This window comes from Talpa europaea, assembly GCF_964194135.1.
Source record: "Talpa europaea genome assembly, chromosome: X".
NCBI classification, from domain to species: Eukaryota; Metazoa; Chordata; class Mammalia; order Eulipotyphla; family Talpidae; genus Talpa; species Talpa europaea.
The window spans coordinates 9,802,713-9,822,997 of record NC_140081.1 but is presented as its reverse complement, the minus strand read 5'-3'; the positions used below and the strand labels follow the sequence as shown (position 1 = coordinate 9,822,997).

Here is a 20,285-nt window from a genome sequence, read left to right as displayed (position 1 = left end):
GATCTCTGATATGGGTCTTGGGTATGTGCTGCAAACCTTGAGTTCAGTAAGAGCTGTATGCTTTTAACTCTATAGCTCTTCCATTAGCGAGCATATTCTGTATGCTTTCATTAATTCACAAGGTTAGAAATTGATGTTAAATTCATATTTGCATTTATTAATATCTCTGTGTTATATATTGTTGGCAACTGAATTATCTGCTTGTGTGAATTGTAAATTAAAAAAATTTTAATTCCCAAACCATTTTTATACTGGCTAATGGGTACCCAAAGAATACAGAGTAATGGAAAAGTTAATTCATTACCATATGGCATGTTCCAGAACCATCAAAATGACATAATGATCATTAAATTTTAGATTATGAATGCAACTGCTTCCATTAAAGCTGATAATCAGTTGGCTGTTTTTTTTATTTTTGTGTTTCTTAGTTTTACTTAGGAGTTCCTGCCCTTGTTTATGTGGAAATAGCATGAAAGGATGCATATTAACAAGATCAGTGTATTGTGAAATATTTCTTAGCAAAGGACTGACCTAAAACAAGTGTTTTGTAGAAGTAATCTTTTTTAATTTTATTTTTGTATTCCCCATACAATTGCAACCCCCTTATTTTGACCCCAATCCCTGCCCCCCCCCCCCATAGTGTGTCTGTAGAAGTAATCTTTTTTCAGTGTTAGATCTACTTGTTGAGTAGTGGTTTTCTGAATCCATATTCCATCTTAGGAGATGGACTGAATCTGTGGGAGTGATACAAATAGTGCTATAATACTGTAGCAGCATATTGAATAAATCCGGGCACCCCTGTAGAATTAATGCACTCTCCCAAACTCTGAATGACACAGCATTTGTTTCATTTCACTATGATGAACTACAAAGCATCCCTTGCTAGAATATTTTTATTTCCCACCTTTGTTCTGCCACTCGGAAGTTAATTTGCATCATACACTGCTGTTGGAAACATTTATTTTGTTTTAATTTTGCTTTTTTAAATTTTCATTTGATTCCATCCCTCAGCTCATCGCACACACCTTAGTCCCACGGAGCCCTTTCTTGTTTCGCGACTATTGATGCCCACACAGGCTACTCTAGCCAGAGACAGAAGTTCACTCTTGCTCTCTGAGCAGGCCAGTGACTCAGGTAAACGCAGCCAACTTGGTGACACTGAGGAAATTGCCTAAAGCGGTGTTGGTTGGCCTATGAGTTTTTCCTGAATTTCTGTGTTTTGCTTCCCATTTGCTGGCTTTGTGAAATGTCTTCAATGGTTAATACTGTTTTCTACCCAGCAGTGTTTTGCTATTGCTGTTTCTTTTCTTTTGTCCCAGAGGTGAGTAAATTATTTTATGACTAAGAGCGTGTGGATGAGAAAAAGTATCCATTTCATGAGCTGTGACACTTTTTAAATAGATGGTTTGGCAGAGTAGCCTGTAAATCAGTCTCTGGAGACCCATAACCAGCTCTACTGCTTACTAGCTCTTACTGCTTTGACTGAGTTAATTAACCTCTCTAAGCCTCAGTTTCCTCATCTATAAAATGGAGTTATTTAAAATTATCGCAAGGATTAGATGAGAGAGGGATAATTGGCACAGTAAGATTCAACAAATATCTAGAGCCTTGCTAATCAAAGGGTGGTCTGTTGGCATCACCTGGAAGCTTGTTAGGAAGGCACTTTCAGACCCCACTAGACTGCACACTGAAGTCTGAGGAACACTAGCCCACAGCATCAAAGCCCTTCCTTGACCAAAGCGGGTCACATCTGTATGGCACAATTAATGAGGGTTGAGCAGCCAGTGACTCGGGTAAAAGAGGCTTAGTTGGTGACACTGAGGAAAATGCATCCACGTTAGGGCAGTCTGCGCTCAGCTCCCAAGATAATGTATTCAGTGAGATGACACATATATATATGTGTGTGTCATATATATGTATATATAAAACCCTCTGTCAGTTCTAGCTGTTTCCCATTCGATATACTCTTTATGCAAAGAAAGAGACAAATGGCCAATAAACACTGATCGGGTGTTCAACATTCTTAGTCACTAGAGAAATGCAAACAGAACCACAGTGCCATGCCCCTTCACACTGACTAGGATGGCTAAAATCAAAAGGAAATTGCTCAGTGTCGGCGAGGATTTGGAGAAATTATATCCTTCATACATTGCTGGTGGGAATGTGAAATGAGGCACTCTGGAAAATGGCCTCGAAAGTTCCTCAGAAAGTTAAACATTAAGTTACCTCATCACCCAGCACTTGCACTCAAGGAAATTGAAAACATCCATTCAGACAAAAACCAGTACAGGTGTGCCGAGCAGCATTACTCACCTTAACCACGAGGTGGAAGCACCCCAGTGTCCGTCAACAGATAAATGGATAAAAGATGCAGTATATCCCTAAAGGGGGGTGTGTTCAGCTCTAGAAGTGGATGAATTACTGAAACCTGCTGCAGCGTGATTAAGCTTGAAAACATCCTCTGAAAGAAGCCAGACACAAAGTGTTACAAATAGTACGATTCCAGTTATGTGGCGTGTCTGGAATAGGCAAGATTATAGAGACAGTAAATTAGTGGCTGCTGACAACCAGGGAGGGGAGAAGGAAAGAGAATGCTTAATGGGTACTGGGTTTCTTTGGGGGGTATTGAAAATGTTCTAGAATTACACTGTAGTTGTGGTTGCATACCTTTGTGAAAATGCTAACAGCCACTAAACTTTACGCCCTGAAAGGGTGAATTTGTGGTTGTGTGTATTATATCTTAAATAAACCAAACATTCCTGGGAAAACAGAAGACTCTCCATTTTGAGAATAAGCAATATGACAGGAGGTCCCCAAGAACATCTCCAGGATCAGTCATTCTCTTGGAGGACTCAACGATCTGGTTTTTTGTTTAATTTTTATTTATATATTTTTTTACATTGTTGTTTATTTTTGTACATTGTTTGATTTTTTTCCTCTCAGGTGTAATCCCCATAAAATTCCCGCCACCAAGACACCTGCAAACCTTCACCCTAGTCTCTCATGCTCTTCCCGCTCTTGTTTGGATCCCTCCCCCTCCCCTGCTGAATGTCTCCAATTTATTGTTTGCCTCCTAGTTTTGTGGGGGTTTTTTCCTGATCCCATGTACGGTTCCCCTATAGTCCTCCTATAAATGAAACCATCTGATATTTTTCTTTTTCCTTCTGACTTATGTCACTGACCATAATCCCTTCTAGCTCCAGCCATGTTGCTGCAAATGGCATGAGTTTCTTTTTTGATTGTTGAATAGTATTCCATTGTGTTTGTATAGACCACATCTTCTTGACCCAGTCATCTATTTGGGGGCATTTAGGTTGTTTCCATATCTTACCTATTGTAAATAGTGCTGCAGTGAACATAGGAGTGCAGGTTTCCCCTCAAAGCTCTTATTTATTATAGCAAAAGGCTACCAAGCAGAAATCTCCTCATGATTCCTGCTTCTCACACCAGTTGAATGAGGGATCTCAAGAGTCCCCAGAGGTTAGATTCACTAGGAAGACTCAGAGGACTGAGCATCTGGTGATACTCATGGTTGCAATGTGTCATAGCAGAAGGCTGCCTGGCACAATCAGCAAGGGGAATTGGCACACAGGCCAAGACCATGGAGTGCCTGATGCAGGTGTCCAAGCTCCTCTGTCACGTCGGACTGCTCAATCTCCCCAGCCATGAACTGTGACAACACCTGTGAAAGCTCATTAGAGACCCAGTGCCCAGGGTCTTTACTAGGGGGTTGACATCCGCTGCTGGGCACATACCCACATTCCAGACTCTCAGAAGGAAGCAGGCATTCAGTATAGACCACATAGCTTGCGGGTTCGACACTCATCAGTTCATGAAGGGAACCCCCCTGAGAACTGAGTCCCAGATGCCAGCCACGGGCCACCCTTATAAGCAGGCCTTTCCACATACCGCAGTCAGGTCTGCTCTGTTAACTCTTTTTTTGTGCAAGGAAATTGATGTTTAGCAAGGTTAAGTAACCTGCCCAAGGTGATGCAGACATGAGGTGGCAGTGCTTGGGCTGGCTCACTCCATAGCCTAGACTTTGCACCCCTAAAATGAACTGGATTCTGGAGCATTGAATATGGGAGTCTTTCAGGACAGGGGCCATTCTGCATACTCTAGGAAAAATATGGCAGTATTTGGAGAATGTGGATTGCATTCCACATGTTAACAGAAATGTGTTCTTCCCAACTCCCTGCTCCCTTTACTTTTGCCATCTGTGTTCCCTGTCTTTCTGGTTTTTACGCTGTAACTCTCTAGTATTCCATGCCTGTCCTCGTGTAGCTCCTGCTGGCTCTCTTAAATCTTCCTACAAGTCTTCTCCCATTCGGAACCCGGAGAAAAAGAAGGCTCCATCTTCATCTGGTGGAGGAGATGCTGGGAAAGGAGCCCCCGCAGGAGCAGAGTCCTCTCCGGTAGGTTTAAATCCACTCATTCACCCCTGGGGACTGGTTTACCTGACACTGGAATTACTTCTGTGCGCGACCGGGGTCTGTTTCCATCAGTCTCCATGGACAGCTCAAGGGGTGGATTTGGTTTAACATTTAACCTAACCTGGGCCTCCCTGGTGGCGCAGTGGTTGAGCGCTGGGTTGCGAAGCTGCCCGCAGCCTCTGCAGTGCCGGTTCGATCCCCGGCTGCTCCCCGGCCACCGGACGAGGGTCCCACATGGCGCGCAGACCTCTCCTGCCGCCCGCTGCTCCCCTCAGCAGTGTACTTCGGTCCTTCTGCCTGCTCTGTTCCCCGCTCTGGCTCTGGTGAATTCTCTCACCCTCCTGCGCTTCTGACTGTACCCAATGCTTGTATAAATAAATAAATAAATCTTAAAAAAAAAAAAAAACATTTAACCTAACCTTCAGAAGTCACTTAACTTTTTACACCCTCCCAAATCTTAGTGCCTTGGAGCAAATCCCTATCGTCATTGTAGCCTGCTTTCCAGAGGACAGAAGGCAAAAGGAATGTTCTGAGGGGCCTCTCTCTGCTTCTTTAAGGATGTCTAATTCTGGGCTAGTCTTGCCTCCAGGCAACTAGATCTAAGCTTCCAGGTCAGCCTTCATCCACAGCAGTAGCCTTTAAACATTCTTTTTTTTTTTTTTTTTTAAAGATTTATTTATTTATTTATACAAGCACTGGATACAGTCAGAAGCGCAGGAGGGTGAGAGAATTCACCAGAGCCAGAGCGAGGAGCAGAGCAGGCAGAAGGACCGAAGTATACTGCTGACGGGAGCAGCGGGCGGCAGGAGAGGTCTGTGCGCCATGTGGGACCCTCCTCCGGTGGTCGGGGAGCAGCCGGGGATTGAACCGGCGCCGCAGAGGCCGCGGGCAGCTTCGCAACCCAGCGCTCAACCGCTGCGCCACCGGGGAGGCCCCGCCTTTAAACATTCTTGAGGGCATCAGTGAAACAGATGTTGAGGAGGTAGCCACATTGAATACAATTATTTAGAAATTATACATACCACACCACTTTTGCTTGTTTTCATTGCTCCATAACATATTACCCTAAAGTATAGAACTGATAAAAAAACATTACCTGGTACACTGGGTCAGGAATTGAGGATGGCTTAGCTGGCTGGTTCTGGTTCAGGGTCTCTCATGTGGGTGGGTCAAGATGGCAGCCAGAGCTGCAGACCTCTGAAAGCTTGGCTGGGGCTCTTCCAGGACAGCTCACTCACATGGCTGTCGACAAGAGGCCTTACTTCCTTACTATGTGGACCTCTCCATAGAGCCGCTTAAGTGACCACATGACATGGCAGCTCGTCTCCCCCCAATGAGAGATCCAGGAAAAGGAGCAAGGGGCGCACTGCAGCGCCTCTTCTAGCCCATCTCCCACATGTGCCATCACTTCTGCCACATGCAGTTTGGTAAAAGTAAGTCTAAGACCAACAACAAACATGGGAGCAGAAGTGAGTTCCACCCGTCAAAAGGAGGAGCTGCAGATGATGTGTGGATTTGTTTTAAAACCACCATGTAACTGTATTATGTCATGTGCTATGTACTATGGGGCATTTTTTTATGACACCATATTAATATTTTCATTCCAGTGTGACCCTCATAGAAGCAGTGATTGTTTCAGGCCCTTAGGTTTTACTGTACAATGCATTACTGTGGAATGGGGCTGGACTTCGAGTTAACACTCAACATCTTCTGGATGTGGGGCACAAAGGTAGATTTGCGGCAGAAAAGTGCCATAGGGGGCCTCCCCGGTGGCGCAGCGGTTGAGCGCTGGTTTGCGAACCTGCCTGCAGCCTCTGCGGCACCGGTTCGATCCCCGGCTGCTCCCCGGCCACCAGAGGAGGGTCCCACATGGCGCGCAGACCTCTCCTGCCGCCCGCTGCTCCCCTCAGCAGTGTACTTCGGTCCTTCTGCCTGCTCTGCTCCCCGCTCTGGCTCTGGTGAATTCTCTCACCCTCCCGCGCTTCTGACTGTACCCAGTGCATGTATAAACAAAACAAGCAAATAAAAATAAATACATAAATAAATAAACATGCCTCTATAAAATTAAAAAAAAAAACTTAGAAAAGTGCCATAGGAAGAGAAGGAAACTACCCTTGTGGAGCACTGAGGTGTGGGCCACCTGCCGAGAGAGGTGAAGGGGAAGACAGGCTCTCCTGCTGTTGCAGTCCCCAAGGACACCACTGGGGCCTATGGCTGGCTGCTCGGCTGTTAATCAGACGTGGAAAAGAACCACATTTGCACTCACCTGAAATTTTTTTGTGGTGATGGTATGTTTTTGTACTCTCCAATTTCCATGTGTCCAGGACCATAATGATTTGGTTGTTAGTTCTTTGCAAGAAAACCTTTGCATTTTGAGATTAAAGTTGTTTTTTTTTTCTGAAACTGGGTGACCTAAATATGATGACCTCATAGTGTGTCCTTGCAGAGATTCCAATGGTGTGAAGCACTACATCTTCATATGCCTCCTTTTGAAAGAAAACTGCATCACTTCCATAGGGGGTATTTCTAGAAACTGTAGAAGTTCTGCTAGTCATGGGCCATCTCTGTCCTATTCTGTGTCTCTTACAGACACAGAAGGCAAAGAAGGGGCAGCGAACAACAACTTCTGTTCCCAGTGTGGGCCTGGGGTCCCCTCTGAGAAGATGCGACTTCCCAGGAGGTGTTTCTAAGAGGTCGTCTTCTCCCGTGACATCCAAGTAAGCATATTACGCGTAACTTTGCCACAGTTGGACAATTCTAAGTGTCTGGGGAGTCTCTGGGTTGGCGGTGTGCCGGCTGCTTCTCTACTAGGCACAGGGGTGCTGGACTTCAAGTTACCCCTTAACTCTCAACATCTTCTGGATAAATAGTGGGTTCTTGAGGGATTTATTGCCAGGTAAATACAGATTCTTACTTAGCCAGATGATCCATCTGACTTTTTCTCCTTATCTCATCCAAGTCCATTTTGCTTTTCTGGCATTTTCCTTCAACTGCACCTAGAGTGGAATGGGTGCATCGTGGGTGGGTGCCTTTACTCACTTCTCCCCCTCCCCCCCCCCATTGCCTGTCAGAGTGGCAATAATAACTTGTCACCATCAGGAGTATTTTTTTTAGTGTGCGTGTGTGTGCATTTTTTCTTTTTAAGAAGTGGCTAAGCTCACCAATGAAACCATTTAATTGGGAAACAGATTTACGATAACTGCTTGAACACTGTCTAAAGCCACTAAAATATTTTACTGATAGTAAATGACTGGAATGATTCAGCAGATAACTCAATCCAGCAAGAAAATGGAAAAAAATTTAGTAGTACTGAGAGAAAAGAGAAATATGACTTACCTTGGGGAAGTAGGGAAATCTTTATGTAGAAAGAATCATATAAACTTTGTTTAGTGTGTCATTTGATTCAGAGAACATAAGATAAAACACAAATTTATGGAACACTTGGAAATTTGTTTAAAATATTTCAGAATAACATTAACTAATTACTTGCTTTGTAACAGACTTTTTCAGTGTTATTTTGTTCAGAGATTGCAATGGTTTTTATAGACAGCTAATAACCTGTTCTTGATATATGTCTTCCATAAGGAAGAACCTTCTATAGTACATTGCTGCATTAATGGCATCTTGTTTTGTTTTGTTTTTTAGTTCATTGCATCCTTTCTGTGCTAGTATTGCGTGTCTTTGGTTATGGCATTGCTCTCTTGCAAACTCTAAATGTAGTAGATGGACCTTAAGGCCTTTGTCTTTATTTTAATTCTTAGCCCTCCCTTCTCAGGTGATTATAGTAAGGCTCCATTTAATGTCATAAGTAGGTTCTTGAAAACTGAGAATTTAAGCCATTGATCTGTAACAGAACCAGGTCCCCAAATAACATCCTTTGGTTCTGTTAGGGGGAAAAGGATGTCCCAAAGCAAATTCCATATAGGCTTTGTGGACTCCACCCCCACCCCAGGTCAAAGCCAAAGACACTGGGAACTCCAAATCCCATCCCCACCAAAGGGAAGGTGGCTGGGACCTGAGGGTGGGGTTAAGCAGCCAGGTGGATACAAAAGGCAGACACGTGGGCTTTGGGGGGGGGGGGTCTCCATTTTTGGCTCTCCGCCAGCTCGCAGCATCCGGCCAGCTCTGAGAGTGATTTTGGGTTTCCAGGTTGTCGGATCGGGTAGGACGCATTAAAGACTTTATTTCCCTATTTTCTCCCTGAGTTGTACATTTTCCTTATTTCCTTTTCTCTTGTAAATAAACCTTTTATTAACCCTTTTGCGTGTGTCTGTAGTAGAGTATTCATAAGTCCCTTTAAAGCGCGCGGGTGAGGACCCACAGCCAGGAACCCGTTTAATATCGGGGTTGCTCTATAACAGCTCAACACTAGCCAGGATTCTTTCTTGCTCATCAACCTTATAGTGAAATGATGTTGAAGGAAATGTTATATGATGTCTTTCTTTTGGACTAGTTGGTGGGTGAACACTTGTATCATTTGTCATCCCTTTTGTACCTTGTAAGTATTCTTTTGTATACTCAGTTGTGACCAAAAAAACAATGAAAAAGAATCAGTTAAGTCTTTAAAATGGTGTCACATAGAAAATAACCCCCAAAGTGGCATGTTCCACCTTCCCTCTGTGTAGACCAACTGTGTGATCTTTAAAGTGTGCTGGAAGTGACTTAGCTTTGAACAGAGACTGGGTGAGTTCCCTTGAACTCTCATTCAAAAACCCAGACAGTCATGTGAGGAATGGCTCTGACAGCCCATTGTATTCCCCCCACATCTCAGATAAGTTAAGCCACTGTTGGCGGCTGTGCATGTTAATGGCATTGCTCTTTTAAGCGTTCAAGTTAATTGTAATTATTTGCATTGTCAGGTACTTGTATGGGTTTTAGAAAACTAGCTTCAGCAACACTCTCAAAGATGTGGATGGAGCATAGCTTAACTCCTGTAACCTAGAGAGAGGAAATCAAGTGTGGCCAAGTGGATTTACCCAGCCTGTCTCTGTGTTTCAGTGCTGCCTGTCCACCCAGTTCTTCAGTGTGAATTGTGCTCTACTGGGTTTCAGTTTCTTGGAAATATTAGTATATTCTACCGCAGTTTGGTCATGATGACAGAGAATGTTTTTATGCGTGGTACTGTAACAAACTTCCCCAAATTTAGTGATTTAAAACAAGTTTATTACAGATTGTCACAGCTGTGTGAGTCGGACTTACTGAGAGGGTCTTTCTTGGGGTCTTTTGTTTGCTTGCTCAGTGGGTAGGCTGGGGCTGGCCAGAGGAGGGACACTTGAGGGTCTTCTATGCAGTTACATAAGGTCTAATGTTAACGAGCTGCAGTTCCAACCTAGGGCTGGGCCTCCAAGGAGGCCCGATTTGTCCGACTAGCAGTTGATTCTGGCTGCTGCTAGGGCTTAGCCGAGGCTTTCAGAGTAGAATTCCAGCATGTAGCCTCTCTGTGATGGAAGTGTCTCAGTTTGGCAACCAGGTTCCAAGAGGGCGTGTCCCCTAGAGTGACTGTCTCCTTGGATAGGTAGTGGGAGCTGCCAGGCCCGTTAAGGACCATGCCTGAGTTTCTTCTCTGCGGTATTTTATTAGTCAAAGCAGCTGGCCCAACCCAGATTGATTGGGATGGAGAGAGAAAGTCAAAAGATTATGTGGGCAGGAAGAGATAAAATTGGGGCCATCACTGGGAAGTACAGTTTGCCAAAGAGAATCCCTTCCAGAGATAGTAAGTACCTGAGATCATTTTTGTGCCAGGAGCCTAAGTTAATTTTACTTTTTAGGCCATTGGAAACAAAATTGACACAAGTGCAAAACGGAAAGTCCTGTTAGGAGACAAGTTAAAATAAAATTGCCACAATATGTCACCCCCACTCAATACCACAGGCTCATGGGAGGTTCCTGGAGCCAACCACCCCTTCTGGTGGTTGAGGACATTTAATTGATCGTTACCGGGTACCACTCCCAGGGGCTTCTCTGGGTAAGGTGTGGTGTGGCAGCCCCTACCTACAGGTGAGCACCTGCTGTGAACCAGGGCTCCCTGCACGGCAGTTTAACTGTTGTTTTGCTGTCACCATCATGCCCAAATAGTCTTTCACATTCCTACTTGAAATTTTTCCCAAAAAGGAGAATTGAAAATGTTGTGCCCCATCTTCACAGCCATGTTTACACACATGCCCAGTCTGTAGTCCTGTGTTTTTCAGGTTTGCTAGAGGATTGTTTGTTTCAACTGATTTTTTTTAAACCTTGTTATTTTGAAATCATTTCAGTGCTACAGAAGATACTGCAAAACTAGAAGAATCCCTACATGCCTTTTAATCCTGCTAACATTTTATCCATATTTGCATCGTCTTTCCCATCCCCCACTAACTCTCCATCGATCACCCACTAACTCTCCATCGATCCCCTACCCCGCAATGCACAGATTTTTCCCAGAACCATTGGAGAGTGAGTTGCAGGCATTGTAGCCCTTTTCCCCTAAGAATGGAGACGTTCTTTTGAATAACCACAGCACAGTTGTGAATATCAGAAAATTTAAGTTGGGTATGATAGGGTTACTGTCTGTGGGTGCCAGCTCTCCCATTGAGGGCCCCTAGAGCATTTTTTCCTGGTCCAGGATCTGACCTGAGGTCCTAAGTTGCATTTCGTCATCTCGTCGTCTAGTGCTGCAGCATTTCTTCTTCAAGACCTTGATCTTTATGAGAAGCACAAGGCAGTTTTATTTTCAGGACTGTGCTTCAGTTTGGATTGGTCTGTTGTTTCCTTATGATTAGATCCAGCTTGTACATCTTGGACCGGAATTCCATAGGAGGGTTGTTGGCGTCTTCCTGGTGTATCATGTCAGGAGGCCTTGAGGTCGGCTGTTTTCGTCCCTGGCGGTGGTGACAGGGGTTAAGGTGGTACCCACAGGCTCTTCTGGTATAAGACTGCTCTTTTTCTTCCTGGGAAGCAATCCACTGGGACCATAAACAGACTTTTTATAATGTTAGCCGAGCTATGCTGATGCTGCCACAGACGCCTCCCCTCCCACAAGCAGACTGATCTCTGCGTCTGGAGTGGAAAGGCTTTGGAGAAAACAACTACATCCCAGGATATGGAGGAGAAAAGTCCTTTGGGGTTCTGCTCTGCAGAAAACTCAGGTTCAGAAGCATGGCCGCCCTCTCCCCAGAGTTATTCTTGTGGCTTTTCTTACAGAGGTGTTTATATTTCCTGTGGGTCGTGGAATCTCAACAGATAGTCTAGTCCAGCCTTATGCACCAGGAAGGCCTATCTCTACCAACAAAACTTGTGAATCCCATTTCTGAGGTTTTAAGTCCTTGGCAGTATTGGACTTTTAAAACTCCAAGTGGAAAAACTGTAAAAAAGCAACAGGAAGAGTCAAATGACTTGGATCTAATCTATTAACATCTCCTGGGGAGGGCCTCCCTGGTGGCACAGCGGGTTGAGCACAGCGCTGTGAGGCTGTCTGCAGCCTCTGCAGCGTGGGTTCGATTCCCGGCCAGCCAGGGAGATTCCCACATGGTGCGGCGGGCCTCTGCTCTCTTGCCCGCTGCTCCCTTCAGCAGTGCTTTTGGTTTGTCTGCCTGTTCTGCTCCCCGCTCTGTCTCTGGTGAATCCTCTCACCCTCCTGCAACTCTGGCCTTTGCCTCAGCTATTGTATAAATAAAAAATAAATCTTTTTTAAAAAATAATATCTCCTTGGGAAAGGTCATTTAAGCACTTTGGACTTTGGTTTTCTTACCTGAAATATAATCATAATTTCTTTTTTTTTAATAATAAATTTTATTTTTATATTCCCCATACAATTGCACCCCCCCATTCTGACCCCAATCCCTCCCCTCCCGCCCCCCACCCCCCAATAATCATAATTTCTCACCTCCTAGGTTATTGTGGTGACCAAATAGATTCTTATTAGACAAGAAGGTATTTCAAACTAAAGCTCTTGTTTAGTTTGTGTTTAATTTTTCTCATCAGCCAAGACACTTCTTTCTAAAAAATCAGGGTGGGGGCAGGGTGGAAGTAGCTTTGCTAGACTTTATTTGGCTTGTAATAGTGTGAGCAGGTCTGGCCAGTACGTTGGACCTGTCAAACCAATATTACCTGGGCCACCACGCCTATGCTGAGCAGTCCTTACAGGCACCTGGCAGGGTGCTGTATCCAGGAAGGGAGGCAGTAGTGCAGCATAAACAGAAAATTCCACAGATAAGGAGATAAAATCAGGAACTTTAAGATCCTAGTCTGTGTTTTGGTCACTCACTGTAAAAAAAAAAAAAAAATCTTTGACTTGCCTATAACTTTCCAATTTGGAGGTCATGTATGTGTGTGTGTGTGTGTGTGTGAGAGAGAGAGAGAGAGAGAGAGAGAGAGAGAGAATTTTTACTGATTTATTCTGTTTATTGGGCAGGGACTGGATAGGGAAGTATAAATAAGCTGCTTAATAGATCGAGTTTTATTCCAAGTAATCCACCCTTCTCAGGTAGAAATTATTTTTAGATGTGTGTTCATGGGTAACTGGCCTGGTTTCTTTAAAATAGAACCTCACATTCTGTGGTGTGAACAGAACCCCCGCCTGACCTGTTGAAGTAAGTTGAAGCAAGCCTGCTTAGGACTTGCCAGCCTGAGGCTGTCAGAACCTCCTGGCGAGTGCAGCCTCTTCTTAGGACAGTAATTCTGCCCTGAATTTCCCTCCGCAGGCTCTGAGCACAGTGACTGAGGGGGTGACTTCATCACATGCCGTTCTTCTCTCATAGTGAGCTGTTTAAACCAGACCCAGGAGTTGTTGGGGTGCAGATACTGGCTTCTGGCTGCTCAGGCAGGACCAGGGGAGTGGATTGGACCTGCAGTCAGTTCAGGCTTCTTACCCACTCCTCCTAATCCAGCCCTGGGGACCATCCTGGTGGCTGCCATGCCTGCAGAAGGGCACTGCATCCAGTGACCCTTTCATGAGTAGAGGCGCTAGCTCATTGCAGGCCCCCGGGGCAGAGTCCATCTCTAGGCAGAACTCAGTATCACTCAGAGTGTGGGCTCACGCAGGCAGCGCCCAGAAAGAGAACCTGAAGACTGGACTGCCTGTGCCCAGCCCCTTGGCCCAGTCTCACCAATCAGCAAACGCATACTCACTCCTTGGGGAGGGGGATAAGGGTGAGGGCGAGGAGCAGGTGATGTTTTGCCAGTCTTTCCAGTGCCAGGAATTCCTACTTTATGCATGAAGGTAGGAATGCTTTGGGGGAGAGCGTGTTTCCATCACTCTCACCTGCCGTGGCCAGCACCAGGAGCGGGCCTGTAAACAGGAGCGCGTCGTTGGAAAGCTGACCTGCATCTTTCTCAGCCACCTGCTACTTGAGGATTATTTTCTGGCTCGAGACCAAGTTGATCATATTTTTTTCCTTACCATCAGGATCTGATTAGGTGACTTTTTAAGCCTCTGGTGAGAAACTGACCTTTAATATTAGCCCGAGTGGCTATTTATATTGCTGTTTTTATAGATCAAAAGCATTTGAATGTTATTTTCATATGGTTCAACCCACTATGGGATTGAGGGTGACAGTTTGTAATTTACGTACAGATTATGTTCTTACAGGATCTCAGTGTAAATGCCGAATCCCTGTGTAAACCTCTGGCTAACCTCAGCATCTGAAGCTAAGTTATCTATGTTGTCAATAGCCAGCCTTACCAGAAGCAAGGTCTCGGACCCTCTGCCCAGACAGAAAAGCTCCTGTATTTGAGTTTTTTTTTTTTTCTTTTTTTGTGGGACCCTTGCAGTTGGCCGGGGAACAAACCGGCGCTGCAGAGGCTGCGGGCAGCCTCGCAGCCCAGCGCTCAACCGCTGCGCCACCAGGGGAGGCCCGAAAAGCTCCTGCATTTAAACTAAGTGGTGGGTTTCTCACCAATGGGGTAGAAATGGGCTCATCCTCAGCTTTTGTGTCTTACCAATAGTCAAGAAGGAGTCTTTTAAACCTTAAATGCCAAAAAGACACCCCCTTCCCTACCCCTTGACTGACCGGGTACCTCAGCAGATACGGAGGACCCAGGTGTCGCGTATACTACTCAATAAACTGGAGTTAAAAACTGTAAAGGAACTGGGACCCCTTGAGAGTCACGCTGAGTGAAGTAAGCCAGACACAAAGGGACAGATACTGTATGACCTCACTTACATGACGTACGCAGGACAGTCTGTCTAGAGGCAGGACGCAGAAGAGCGGTTTCCAGAGGCTTGGGGAGGTCAGAGTAGGGAGTTGAGTTCATCGGGGCCAGAATGCTGGAGACGGTGGTGGTGATGGCTGCGCCACCGTGAGTGATGGACTTAATGCCGCTGAACTGTGCACTGAAAAGTGGTTATGTCACATGGGTTTTTCCACAACAAAAAAAAAGAGAAAAGGGAGCCAGTTTGTCCGTCGTCATATACTGAAGCCAGGTCCAGCCCTGGTGTTGCTGTCAAAAGAGGACGTGGGAGTGCCTACCACCCCGTCCTTGGGCGGTCACAGACTTGAGTGAAATTAGGACATGGTGTCACCAGATGGGCTTCCTAAGACCCCGTCCCGCCCGCCAGGCCCACTTACGGATACATGTTTGGGTGATTGTATCTCAGGGGCTTTTAAGGGTGTGCCAATTCTTACATTTGTTCTCCGTGAAGGACAAAATTATTGCACAATTTGGACCCCGGCACCTTAGGAACAGAGAGTTCTGTGGCCTAGCCAAGTCATTATCTTGTGACGTATTTTGGTTTCTCAGGACAACTGCAAAAGCATATCCACAGTCTCCAAAGAATGTGAAGCCACCATACCTGGGATCTCCGGGGAAATACCGCAGCCCAGCCTTTCCCAACCAAGAGACTCCCAAGAAGAAAGCTGAGAAGGAGAAGAGCAACAAGGAAAGGGAGGGCACCGTGGGCCCGCAGGCGCTCAGCCCGCCTGGAGAGGAGACCCCTGAGAAGCACGTGGCAGACAAGCACGTCACGGAGAAGCACGCGGCCACAGGAGCAAAGGCTGAGAGCGGTGCAGGTAGGGCCTCCTGCCAGCACTGGCCTGGGCTGGCCTTCCCAGGTGGTTCTCCCTCTAACCTGACCCGTGTGGGAGTCTTGTGCTGGGGGTAGGGGGGTTTATTCCCTGGCACAGCTTCATGCCCTTCTGCTACTTTCGTGGGCTTGCGCTTTGCTCCTGACTCTTTCCCCTTGGTCCCTGGAGGGTCCACTGGAGGAGGAGACTTAGAGGCCGACGCCATTCATAGCTCTGGAGGCTGGGGTATCGGGGTGCTGAGCTGCAGCCAGCCAGCATCTGCACTTCTATGGAGAGGGGCTTGCTTTAGCCTTTTAAGCTTCAATGAGAGACACGGGGAGTTCACCCAGCTGGGGGCAGCCGTGGGAGCGCAGCCGCTGTTCAGTTTCTCTTGATCTCTTCCTCTCGTGCAGCCTCAGGGAAGCCCCCAGCAGGCACCACCGATGCAGAGGAGGCTTCGAAGATCCTGGCTGAAAAGAGACGCCAAGCTCGACTGCAGAAGGAGCAGGAGGAGCAGGAGCGGCTGGGGAAGCAAGAACGAGATAGGTATGGGGCGTGCGGCGTTTCGTCATGGTCTCGTGTAAAAAAGGCTTTGGTACCAAGAGTAATGCACCTTTCTGCAATTTGAGTATCAGTACAACTTTGGCTGAAGTCTGGTGTGCTTGCAGTGTTGAGGAGGCTGCAACTTCTGTTAGGTGTGGTGGACAGTGGTGGGCCTGCGTTCCCCTCGTGGGACCTGCAACCACGTGGCTCCTGCGTCAGTGTTCCTGGCAGCCCCTGTTCCTCTTGGACTGACCGGGCCTTGTAGAGCAGTCACGGGAGTTTGAGCTTTGCTTCTAGCTTCTCCCTGAAGCTACAGGGATTGTGGATGTAGCTGTCTTGATTCTGGTTCCTAAATTGTGTTTTTTTCCCCCAAATTACCCTAACTCACACCCTCAAATGAGAGAGAGGAAGGTGGGCAGAGGCCCTCAACAGTGTGGATGCCAACCTCATCATCCACAAGGAACCAGGTACAGGGACTCCCACCTGGAGCACGACAGAGGATGTCATGGCAGTGCCCTTACACTTTGGGGTGTCAGAATCATCCAGTAAAGGTGCACAGGCCTGGAAGGCTTGTGCTGCCACACGGGCTTGTTCAGTCTGAGAGCCTTGTCGTGTTCCTGCCAGGACACTTGGTCAGAATACAGACAGTTCTGCCTTTTCTGATTTTTTTTGAGAAGAGGGGGTGTTGAAGGACATGGTAGATTTTATCATTAAATTGATAAAGGGAGCTTTTAGGATAATCAGAGTGCAATCCAGTGCTGTTTAGAGAATTGATGTGATGGAAAGCAAGCCTGCTGTAGCACTTCCAGACCAGCACTGACTGTAGAGTAATAAATAATGGAATGTTTTTGATCCGTAAGTGACCTTGACAGCTCTTTTGTGGTCTCTGATTACAGGTTTACTGATCTATTCTTTTTAAAAAGGTATGGAGGAGGCTAAGTCTGGCTGATCCTGTCTTTAGATTCTGGAGTTCTTTGATTACTTTCTTACCTCCAGCCTCTTGTCAGCAGCGACAGATCTTTCCTTTGAGTGGTCTGAGCTGCTTTGGGTGTGTGAAGGGAGGTTGGGGAGATGAACATAAATCACAGGACCTCAAATGACAGGCTTTGTTAATTGCAGGCCCTATGTAGGTGAGCGACATGGTTGCTGCTGTGAGCGTAGGCAGATGAAGTTCTTTACTTTCCAGCCACCTCCCTTTCACGTTTCCTTCAGAGTCCAGCTCCTGGAAGAATGGATTCTACTCCATCTTTATTTCCTCAGTTGATAGTCAAGTTAGGTGGCCCCCACGGCAAGGTCACGTAGCCAGACCAAAGCTCCCCACTGTCCACACAAGAGTCAGCATGCAGTGTCAGTCATGCCCCGGTGTCACACTGCCAGTCAGCTACACACTGCAAGATGAGTAGGTGCTCATGACTTTTCATGGAGGGGGAAAGTGACGCACACATGCACAGGAAAAACATCAGCAATGTAGAAACAGGTTTTTCCCTCACTGCTTAGAGCTCTTTATCATCACATCACAAACCATTCATCTGTGAATAAAAAATGTCTAAATACCATTTAATTTTCACATAGCCAATAATAAAAGCTAAAATAGATTTGTAGGGCCTCCCTGGTAGTGCAAGGAGTTAAGCACCACACTATGAAGCAATCCATAGCCTCTGCAGCATGAGTTGGATTCCCGGCCAGCCAGGGAGCAACCCACATGGCGCTGCTCTCCTCAGCAGTGTATTTCACTCAGTCAGCCTGACTCTGTCTCTGGTGAATCCTCTCACCCCCCCCCATACCTCTGGCCTGTACCCCAGCTCTTGTATGCATAAATAAATAAATCTTAAAAAAGATAGATTTGTAAAGATTGCCAAAAATAAATGGGAACTAGATGCTTGAATTTCTGTATTAAAATGTTACATTTCAGGGCCTCCCCTGGTGGCGCAGTGGTTGAGCGCTGGGCTGCAAAGCTGCCCGCAGCTTCTGCAGTGCCGGTTCGATCCCCGGCCACCAGGGAGGGTCCCACATGGTGTACAGACCTCTCCTACTGCGCCCACTGCTCCCCTCAGCAGTGTATTTCGTTCGTCTGCCTGTTCTATTCTAGCTCTGGTGAATTCTCTCACCCTCCCGTGCTTCTGACTGTACCCAGTGCTGGTATAAATAAATAAGTCTTTAAAAAAAAAATGTTACATTTCAGGGGCCTCCCTGGTGGCACAGGGGTTAAAGACACAGCGCTATCAAGCTATTGCCACCCACTGCAACATGAGTTCAATTCCCGACCAGGTAGATACTTACCCAACATGGTGCAACAGACCTCTCTTGTCTCACCCACTGCTCCGCTTAGCAGTGTATTTCAGTGGATCTGCCTGTTCTGTTCCCCACTCTGTCTCTGGTGAATTCCTGCCCCCCATCTCTGGCCAACACCCTAGTTTTTATATGCATAAACCTTTTTTTAAAAAAGGTCACATTTCTATTCATTTCCGTTAAGTATTTTTTTCAACTTGGAGCTTTCAGAAGTCACATACCAATAGAACCCAAAGTCAACTTTTTAGCTCGTAGTTGCTGCTCCTAAATCGCTGACTGGCATAGTTGTGGCCAGTAGACATGTGTAGTGTTTTCTTGTGTAAGTTGGCTTTAAATACTTTTTCTGCTTAGTGTTTAAGGAAATATCATTAAATAAGATGTGGTCATTTGTAGATTGACTAGGGAACATACATGTCTTTGTTACGGTATGTTCACAAATCAATACATCGTTACTCATTGTATAACACAGATTAAACTCAGCCCTGGTTAATTATTTTTTTATGTAAATGTACCGGCTAGAATGGATTTCTAGGAAAGATGAGTTATTTTCCCAAGTTTGCTTTTTGAGCATGTTGTTGGCTTCTAACAGTTATGTTCTCAACAGGCTGGAGAGAGAGGAATTGCAACGAAAGGCAGAAGAGGAAAGAGTTCACCTAGAAAAGGAAACCCATAAGCAGGAAGAAGAAAAGAAGCCGCAGGAAGAGGAAGAGAAAAATAAGGTAGAAGAGGAGGCCAAGCAGAAGGCCAAGGAAGAGTTATTGTTGAAAGAAGAGCAAGAGAAGGAAAAGCAAGAGAAGGAAAATCAAGAAAAAGCCATGATTGAAAAGCAGGTACTGCATGAATCTTAAGTTGGGCTCCTTGAGGACTTAGTTAATATTGGGTAAAATCAGATACATTTTAATGACTTAAATATTTACTTGAGATTTTTCCTTAAATTCACTTGAATGGTCATTAAATATGAGTTAGTTTGGGCACTGAAAATGAAAATTGGTAGTATTCCCTGTATATCACTTTGGGTTTCCCCAAAGGCAGACCATGGTATAAGAATTTGGGTACCAGTAGCTCACTTGGGAGAATGTCCCGGATCTTGGGTGGGGGTAGGATGAGGGGAAAGTCAGTGTAAGTACACTGATGGGTGGGCTAGTGTGGGCACCTAAAACCCACACCGTCTGGGACTAAGAGACTATGGAACATGCCTTAGGATTGCCCCTCTGAGGGGTGTGGAAACTAGGTTACTCATCTGCCAACTCCTATTCCTCATGGTTGAAGGTCACTCCTTGGGAAATTAACTTCCTGCAACTCCTGTCTACATGCACACTTCATGATCAGAGACTGCCCTGAGACACACAAAGACTGTGACCACTTATGGGAACTATTTGCAGGTGATCTGCATGGTGGGACAGGGAGATGAGTGAGTCCCAGCCATGTGTACTGTGTCTAGAGCACGCTAAATCTGGGTTGGATATTGGAGCACATCTACCAGGGATGATGAGGCAAACAAATGTGCAAACCCCAGAGTTGTTTAGTGTTTTCTGAGCTTAAAGTCTCTGTCTTGGTTTATCTGTTTCTATCAGAAGGAAGCAGCAGAAGCCAAGGCCCAGGAGGCAGCTAAACAGATGCGTCGAGAAAGAGAACAGATCATGCTGCAGATTGAGCAGGAGCGACTGGAAAGGAAGAAGGTATGGGCCAAGGAAGACTTGGGATGAGGCAGGAAAAGGAAGTGAATCCAACAATTCTGAAATTGTTGGGTGGAGCCATCTTAGAATTATTGCTAAGGTCAAGTTCATTGACAGTCCAGTTCAGATCGTCTATATCTTTGCTAGTTTTCTATCATCTCTTCTATCAGTTACTATAAGAAGAGTGTTAAAAAGTCCCACCTACCAACTGGAAGGGATTATTTAAGTGAAATAAGCCAGAAGGAGAAAGATAAATACTGGATGGTTTCACTTATATGTGGATCAGAGAGAAACCAAACAAAGAATCAGACAAAGACAAACTATAAGACCAATGCTTGAAAGCAAACCATAGATCTGAGACATTC

The 20,285-nt window shown here is 45.8% G+C and overlaps 1 protein-coding gene across 4 annotated transcripts in view; it reads left to right on the top strand.

Annotated features, from left to right (window-relative positions):
- The window catches only part of MAP7D2 (MAP7 domain containing 2), a gene marked incomplete at both ends in the record, with an annotated part of 76,354 nt that overhangs the window by 50,238 nt on the left and 5,831 nt on the right, over positions 1-20,285 (top strand). The window contains 7 exons of one of the 4 annotated variants that reach the window (XM_084259161.1): positions 1,012-1,134; positions 4,261-4,415; positions 7,023-7,150; positions 15,150-15,418; positions 15,826-15,958; positions 18,849-19,074; positions 19,819-19,923. In XM_084259161.1, the coding sequence (XP_084115287.1) occupies positions 1,012-1,134; positions 4,261-4,415; positions 7,023-7,150; positions 15,150-15,418; positions 15,826-15,958; positions 18,849-19,074; positions 19,819-19,923 (1,139 nt within the window). The remainder of the gene's footprint in view (positions 1-1,011; positions 1,135-4,260; positions 4,416-7,022; positions 7,151-15,149; positions 15,419-15,825; positions 15,959-18,848; positions 19,075-19,818; positions 19,924-20,285) is intronic. The other 3 variants (XM_084259164.1, XM_084259163.1, XM_084259162.1) reach the window with 3 other exon arrangements.